Here is a 9202-nt window from a genome sequence, read left to right on the forward strand (position 1 = left end):
AATTCACCTACACAACTTTACTTCCTTGGTTCTACTATGTTTCCTGTTTCAAATATGTTGCAGTGGAAAATTTGGAGAGACCTAGACAATTTTAATTATACAAACAGTGTGAAGTTTGGACATCTTATGGGCATTTACATATCACGTGCACATCTCGTGTGAGCGTGGTCATACCTTATTAACGACTAGAATGTGGTTTAAGGACATTATCCTTCCATTGTCTTTCCAAATATTTCACGATACACTCAAAATAATTCTATTTCCTTTTGCAGGCCGTATGAGCCTCAAAGGAACTGCAAAACTGTGTGGGTCAACCCCCCTGTACTTTAACCCTTTAACTACCCCCCCAAAAAGAAGTATTTTTACTCATTGGCTTGGTACAGAGCCCCTAAAGGGACATCAAAGTTAAAAAAAAAAGAAGATTGAAGTAAAACATTTTTTTTCTCTAAAAATACTTTGAGGCTTTGTAAAAAAAATGTCTTGTAACTAAGCATAACTTCTTTTTCTAAAACTTAAAGTAGTAAAAAAGAAAAAAAAAACAATCTGGTTAGTTGTTGAGTTTTTTTTCTTTCCAAAGATTGAATTAAAACATCGATGCACACCACTTACTATCTGTTGTGCATCTGTTACTAACCAGAATCACTTTGTATTTTAATTATTTAAATTTTTGTAAAAGAAAAAAAAAATGTTTTTTTCAATTTCCCTTATAGGGCTCTGTACCTTTGGGGGTTAAAACACACAATTAATATTTTTAAAAACATTTTTTTCTAAATGGGCTGTACGGTGGCGTGGTGGTTAGCGCTCTTGCCTCACAGCGAGAAGGCCCCGGTTCGACTCCCGGCTGGGACCTTTCTGTGTGGAGTTTGCATGTTCTCCCCGTGCATGCGTGGGTTTTCACCGGGGACTCCAGCTTCCTCCCACCGTCCAAAAACATGCTTCATAGGTGAATTGGTGACTCTAAATTGCCCCTAGGTGTGAATGTGAGAGTGAATGGGTGTGTGATTGAGGCCCTGAGACAGACTGGAGACCTGTCCAGGGTGTACCCCGCCTTCGCCCTTCAGTAGCCGGGTTAGGCTCCGGCACCCCGCGACCCCGAAAGGGACAAAGCGGATTAGAAGATGGATGGATGGATGGATTTTTTCTAAATGTTTTCCACCGTTTGGTTTGGCAGTTAAAGGGCTAAAGGAGATTTTTAGATCTAAACGATATTAAACAGAAATCTGCACTGATTGACGTTCAGTCTTTGGGTTTGAAATCTAAAACAATCGACAAACGAGAAAAACTGTATGAATCATGTTTAGTGTGTGGGAAAAATACCAGCTTTGAAGCTATTTTATCCATTGCCAGGGCTCAACCAGTCATGACCTTCGTCCACCAGAGGGAACCCTCTCCAGAGTACTGACTGCATCTGTTCACCAGCAGTTTGTCATTTATGCAAATCACCAAGCAGTACATTCTATAATACCTGATGTGATTTCTGCCCAGTGCCCTGATTGTCAATATTCAGGTGCGAGTACTTGCTTCTTGCTTGGAAAAGTCTTGTAGACCTGGATCAGTCCTGTGGATACAGACCATTCTTCGAGACGCAAACCAATTTTCTAGACGTGAACCAGTAATATAGATGTGGTTAAGTCTTCTATACGTTGACCAGTTTTCTCAATGCGGACCAGTCTTTTAGATGTGGACCAGTCCTCTAGACCCAAACCCGTCCTATAGACACAGATTAGTCTTGTAGACGCGAACTAGTCCTCCGGATGTGGCCAGTACGGTTCTCTAACTTGGCACCCTAAGCCAGTATGGGACGCAGCTGGTATGGTACCTTAACCTGGTACTCTGACCCATTATTGGGACTCAAACAATATGGTATCCTAACCTGTTACCCTAACCCAGTATCAGTACACATCTGCTACCAGTCCGCTTCCGGCGCCAGTTTGGACTACTGGTGCGGTCTACACAGTCCTGATTTAACTGGAACAGCCAGCATGTCAGAAAACGGCAAGTTGGGACACTCATATGTCAGTATGTAACTTGGAGGGGTCTTGAATTGTTCTTCTGGTGCGTTCAGTCTGGGCGTTTGTTCTCTGTTGTCTCTCCATGTTTGACCCCTGCCTGTTTATTCTACTCCTGCCTCGCTCCTTGATCTGACCCTGTCCTGTTTTCTAGACTACGTCTTGTCTTGTGTTGACCGGCTCTTTGTTATCATTAAACTATGTTGCACATAGATTCAAACGTTTCCGCCTCTTCGTCACACCTGTAACCATAAGTTCTTAAAATAAACTGCAATCAGTGATATCACAAAGTGTTTATTTTGCAAAATCAATGTTTCGGTGCTACAAAAGCCCTCATTTAATACACTTTACTTAGACATAAATAGATAAATAAATGTATAAATAAAGAAAATGGACTCCAAATAAATCTCAGAGAGGTGACCATTGATAAATTCTTACCTCTACAGTAGACATGGCACAGATGGGATTGATTGACAAAAATAGATTTAAAAAAAAAAGAAAAGTAATTTGTGAAGCAGTGAAAGTAAACAATAGGATAGTGAGAGAACTCCCTAACGATGGATCAAGACAATGAAGCAAACGTTAATGAATAAAAAAAATAGATAAAAGTTTGTTTTAAACAAAGAATAACATCTCCTAGAAATATCCTGTTCAGTAAAACATCTCATACTGTATTTCACAACACTCAACACTAATGATAAATGGATCCTAATGCAATCACTTTCCAACTATGCAACACACTCAATGGACACCAAAACATTCAAGGTTGAAGGTTTTATGAAATCAGAACAACTGAATCCATGACGAAGAAGATGGTGGTCAGAGGACATTCGCCTCCTGACCACTGAGGGCCGCTGACGGGGTCATCCGCCTCTCCTGTGATCACTCAATCATCCAGACGCCCCTGGGGTTACACACCGCTCCCATTGTCATCCCGTCACTCCATGGGTTATTCCGGTGGTCCTGAAGTCATCTAGAAAAAAGGTTGGACGTCACTACAGAGCTTCAATCTATTCAACTAAAAACTACCAACCAGGCCAGAAACTTGGGTGTAGTGATAGACACAGACCTACATTTGATAAACACATTAAGGCAGTCACTAAATCAGCCTATTATCATCTCAAAAATATCTCAAGGATTAAAGATCTGATGTCTAAGCAGGACCTGGAGAAACTAGTGCATGCTTTCATCTTTAGTCGACTTGATTACTGTAACAGTGTTTTTACAGGACTACCAAAAAAATCCATCAGGAAACTGCAGCTTATTCAGAACTCTGCTGCTCGGGTTCTCACAAGGACCAAGAAAGTAGACCACATCAGTCCAGTTCTGAGGTCTTTACACTGGTTACCTGTCTGTCAGAGGATAGACTTTAAAGTTCTGTTACTGGTTTATAAAGCTTTGAATGGTTTAGCACCAAAATACATGACTGACCTCCTGACCCAGTATGTACCAGCCAGACCTCTGCGGTCATCAGGATCCGGTCTTTTATCAGTTCCTAGAGTCAGAACTAAACATGGAGAAGACATTTTTACTATTTCATTGTTTCTTTTGTTTTATGTAAAACACTTTGAATTGTCTCTGTACATGAAATGTGCTATACAGATAAACTTGCCTTGCCAGGTGCTCTTGCGGTCATCCTGCTGCTCCTGTGGTCATACACCACTCCCATGGTCATCCCGTTGCTCTTACAGTCAACCCGGAGGTCCTGCAATCCTCCAGCTGCTCCCAGTCATCTTCTCTGTTTCCTCAGTCATTCCGACTCTCACATGTACTCAATGCAAAAGATTTGGAAAACCTTTCTGACTACACAACCAGCAAAACTGCCTTCCTTTGACAGGGATGACATTGATCTCATTAAACACCTGGAAAAAAAAGTAACATTTGTGAATAAATTTGATTAAAAAGGTATTCATTTATCTTTAAGATTTGTTGTCTTACTCTCGTATGATGAAAAAGATGGCAAAAGTGAGGAAGAATCCAAGCAAAACAAGTACAGGAACATTGGATTGTCCAACTGATAAGAAAAAATCTCAAATGAGAAAAAGTGTAATTGTGACCATAAGGAAAGTCTACTGCCAATCGGTTGCTTACTTTTCTGGGACTTCTTCTTCTCTCTGTGAAAGCCCAAAATGCTGGTAACAGAAAGTGGTTTCTTTGTTGTTGATGTTGGAAAGTTTGGACCTAAAACACAGAGAGGTACGCCATAACAATTTCAAAATAAGCAGTAATTGGGACCAAACTCTCTTGGACCTGTAGGTAGATTGTCAACTCAACATTGCCTCTTGAATGTGTTGATTTCATGTGTGATGGAATGGCAACATGCACAGGGTGTACCCCACCGTCACCCAGAAATAGGCTGAGGAGGCTCCAGAAACCCCAGGGGTAAAGAAAATGGATAGATGGATGAAAACTAGACTAAATACACACAGAGACCCACCCACCCATTCATCCATCCATACCTATCTGGAACTTGGTCATCAGCCTAAGGCCGTGTCACACAACCACTATAAACATATTGCAGGGTCAAACATGAATATACGTGCAAATAGTGAGAAAAGTTGTGTTCTATGTGAAATTTTCACCAATGTATCATGAAAACCGCGGAAGAGGTACGAACAAACAATGTGAAAGCTGATACTAAAGCTAATACTTCACTAATTCTTACAAGTTGTATAAGTGTTCACTACGAACTGTCGCCCGCAGCATGCCCATAGATAAAACGCGTATAATATGAATAACAACGTAATTCTCAGCTGACCCATATGTATATATATATACATCGACTTCTCCCTTTTTGTTCTGTTTAACTTTATTACTTCCACGATATGACAAATGGATGCTGGTTAAGGGGCTCCTTGTCAGCAGAGTCTATGTGTAAAGGTGTGTAAAAGTTGTTAAACTGGAACTTTTTTGATCAAACTTGTTCACTAGACCACAGAACTGATTGATCCACAGGGAAGGACCACCAACTGAGGAAAACTGGAACTCACTAACAACTAGCTGAACTTTGGCCTGCTGTTGTCTTCTGGGTAGGGAGCACTCATAAGTCCCATTGTCCTCAAATGTCACATTCATGATCTTGAGTGACATGTCTCCACGCCTCAGCCTGTCATCAAACATCGACGTTCTCTGGATGTACGACTGCATCATCATGGCAGTGATTTGTATTCCTCTCCTGTACAGGAAAACATAGGTTTTCCAGCTCTTTTGTTTGCCTGGTTCTGTCTCCAGACCCAATCTGGACCATTCAATGGTTTTATTCACCAGGTCCATCTCAAACTCCAGGTGGCACGGCAAGATGACGTCTGTGCCAGGAGCGACCATGATTGGATCATCTGAGCCAATGAGACGGCTTTCACCTGGAAAAAGAAGAGTTTGTGACTTTGTGGTGGAGGTGAAACATTTAATAAAAGGTGCAGTGAGAAAAAAACAATACTCTGGAAAACTTAATTATTTTACTCATAAATGATATGTTTTTATTTTACATAAATATGAAAACAGACACTTAAGAAGCAGAAAGAGAACACTCGACCAATGAGATTCTGAAATAAATTAGAATTATTTAAGTTCAGACCAGAATCCACCATATTGAGTCATTCTGATTTTAAATTATTCCAAATATTTTAGAAAATCAAAAGGTAAATTCAAATTTAGCTTCTTGAATTTCCTTGTTTCTTTACATTGCATTTTAAAAGGACGAGCTAATACAGAATCACTTTTGATAGATAAATATTGATGGAAATGACACGTTTTGGTCTTTCATTTATTTATTCTCATTTTGAAAGGATGTCGTTTTTATAAATAAGCATGTGTATACAGGTGGAGCAGCAGAGCTGAGGATGACAGCCTCAAATCTAAAGTTTCGTTCATATTTTCAGGTTTTCGGAAGACAAAGAAACAACTGAAACCCATGTATATGTTTCAACTACATTTAAAAGAAAAAAGTAAAAACAAAGAAAAGGACACACAACTGTTAAAGTCAAATCCACTTTGCTATCGTCACTCTAAAACTGAAAGTTAAAAAAGAAGAGAAAAAACAAGTCAAACGTGTTTATCTGCTTGAGTAAGCAGCTGTTGAGACGTCAGATTAGCTTCTACCGAATGTAAAAATAAAATAAAATATATATGCGTATATAATACACACTCAGACTGAAGGATTATTTAGAAAAAGTCTTCAACTGATTTTTCCAATACCATTTCAGTTTCATCTATTCATTTTTTGTGTATAGTGCACTTTGTGTGAAAAGTGCTTCATAACTAAAGTTTCATTAGTAAAATGTGAATTTCAAATAAAAAGGCTTTTGGTGCCTGATATAAATACAAAATAATAATAATAATACCTAAAATGTGAACACAAGAGAATAATTTATCCCTAAAAGAAAGAACTTAAATAAAAAGCATCAAATATGTTTCAGAAAGATTGAATGAGTCGTTTACCTTTAGCAGATTGGAAGGAATTCAACACTGAAATCCACAACGAGATAGCTAAAATGGCCTTCATGTCAGCTCCGATATACTATCACCAGACGATATGAAGATTATTGAGGAATTAGGACGACGGAAGTAGTTTATAGTCCTCTCAGGTGGCTCCTCCCAACAGCTCCTTTTCTCACTCACTAATTTGTCTCTTCTTAACCCCGAGTGAATCAGATCTCTGGAATTCATCCCTTAAAAGGTTCTCTGAAATTGTTGCAGTGGAAAATTTTGGAGAAAAAAAGAAGATGAAATAACTTCCTGATTGCAAAAAAAAATATCTCTATCTGGCTAAAAACAGCACATTTGAACCAATGAGCATATCAGTCATAATCCAGTTACAATGACACTTGACAAGAGAGGTAAACATGAAACAATGGAGGCTCAACATCTCCATGGTGACCAACGTTAAAAGAGGAGATATGATCAGATCAGCTCTAGTAGAATATCTTACTCTACATGACAATGGAATGGTCTCAACTTCTACTTTATGGGAAGCTAGAAAAGCCTTAATAGGAGAAAAAATAATATCTATAGGTTCAAGGCTTAAGAAAGAAGTGGTAAATGGCGTATACTTGTATAGCGCTTTCTACCCTCCTTCGAGGGCCCAAAGCGCTTCACAGTCACAGACCCATTCACCCATTCACACATATTCACACACTGGTGGTGGCTCCGCTGCCGAACACTGGCGCCAACCTCCCACCAGAGGCAATTCGGAGTTCAGTGTCTTGCCCAAGGACACTTCGACACATGGGTGGGCAAGGTGGGAGTCAAACCCGCTCACTTCTGATCAGGAGTCGACCGCCCTACCACTGCACCACGGCCGCCCATGAAAAGATCTAAGAAACATTTGGAGCTAGAAATTAGAATTAACCAACTAGAAAAAGAACATTTAATGGAGAAAAATGTCTTTATGTCTCATGAAAATCGAAGGTTTTCCTATCGGGGTGGAGTAGATTAACTTAATGTCTAAATTGATGGTTGCTTGGTTGGTATTTTGTAATTGACACTTGTACATAGATGTCTCTAAGTAGGTATCCATATCAACAGATAAACAAAGTAAGCTACAGTGTGTGCTAAGTTTAGTTACATTCTAGTTCTTTTATTGTTGTTAATGTTGGTAGGGCGGCCGTGGTGCAGTGGTAGGGCGGTCAACTCCTGATCAGAAGTGAGAGGGTTCGACTCCACCTTGCCCGCCCATGTGTTGAAGTGTCCTTGGGCAAGACACTGAACCCCAAAATTGCCTCTGGTGGGAGGTTGGCGCCAGTGTTCGGCAGCGGAGCCACCACCAGTGTGTGAATGGGTGAATGTGTGAATGGGTCTGTGACTGTGAAGCACTTTGGGCCCTCGAAGGAGGGTAGAAAGCGCTATACAAGTATACGCCATTTTATGATAAGTATGATAATAGTGTTGACGATATATGTTTAATGATTTGTTTTCTGTCTGTTTATGTTTTGGAATTTTGGTTTCTATGACTTGAAGTTTCCATCATACAAAACCGAAAGTTCAGAATAGGTCTTCAAGCATTAACATCTAAAGAGCCATTTAGGTCGATTTCTCACTGACCAGAACCCAGTAGGAGCCACAAATTCGTACAACACCTTTAGAAAAATAAAAACAGGCATTTGTATTTATTGTTACAATTATGATAAATATCACTGATTCGTTTGTTTCACATAAAACATTCAGCTTTTGAAATAGAAAGTAGTTCAGGTGACTGACTTTCAAAATAAAAGACACCCTGTGTCACATGGAATGCTGTCAAACCAGCAGATATAGCTGTAGGTCATGTGATGTCTTAAGACAGGGGTGTTACACTCAATCACACAAGGGGCCAAAATCCAAACACACCTGAGGTCGCGGGCTGAACAGGAGAAACATTTACTAAACATTTTAAAACTAAGTTTTTAAAACTTTAAAAAAGTATTTTTTTTTAACTTATGAACTAGATATATAGTGATAATGCTAGTGTGAATCCTGTAAGCTGAATTTGGCCTCTAAAGATACTAGTGCTGATAACTGAAGATGCTGAAATTGATAGCTAAAAACACCAAAGCTGAAAGCTAAAAACACTTACTTGATAGCTGAAAACACTTACGTTGATAGCTGAAAACACTTACGTTGATAGCTAAAAACACTAAAGCTGAAAGCTAAAAACACTTACGTTGATAGCTGAAAACACTTACGTTGATAGCTGAAAAAACTTACGTTGATAGCTGAAAAAACTTACGTTGATAGCTGAAAACACTTACGTTGATAGCTGAAAACACTTACCGGACACAAACCGCAATGATTCATTTCTCTTTGATCATGTTCAGCACTTCAGTGCTATGAAGCAGAGGCCACACACGCAGCTCCCAAATCAGAGCCCCTGATTGGTCAGAGCTCTGCGCTGCTGCGACTGTGCGTGGAAATGTTGAACCGGACTGAAGATTCAGTGTGCGTTCAGTGCGTGCCCGATTTGTGCGTAGAGCTCGAGACCAGACTTAAAAAATTGCGTAGCAACGCGCGGTTACGCGCGCTCCAGATGTGGAGGCCAGGAATGCTGGTGTGCGCGCGTTTGCATTGAGCTTTCAGTGAACGCGCTGCTCTCAGCTCAGAAATGGAAGAGGTTCTGTAAATACAGACGTTTGAAACTGAATAAACATAGTTTGCTCTGGTCCAGAGTTTCAGCTGCAATTATCATTTGTATCAGTTAATTTGCTCAAGTTAAACATATA

At 39.8% G+C, this 9202-nt stretch overlaps 1 protein-coding gene across 1 annotated transcript in view; it reads right to left on the bottom strand.

Annotated features, from left to right (window-relative positions):
* Positions 1 to 8776: 8776 nt before the first annotated feature.
* The window catches only part of LOC118600125 (selection and upkeep of intraepithelial T-cells protein 4-like), a 7078-nt gene continuing 6652 nt past the window's right edge, over positions 8777 to 9202 (bottom strand). Inside the window, exon 3 of the mRNA XM_036216902.1 lies at positions 8777 to 8810. Within this exon, the coding sequence (XP_036072795.1) occupies positions 8777 to 8810 (34 nt within the window). The remainder of the gene's footprint in view (positions 8811 to 9202) is intronic.

Source organism: Oryzias melastigma, linkage group LG18 (assembly GCF_002922805.2).
Source record: "Oryzias melastigma strain HK-1 linkage group LG18, ASM292280v2, whole genome shotgun sequence".
In the NCBI taxonomy this organism is placed as follows: Eukaryota; Metazoa; Chordata; class Actinopteri; order Beloniformes; family Adrianichthyidae; genus Oryzias; species Oryzias melastigma.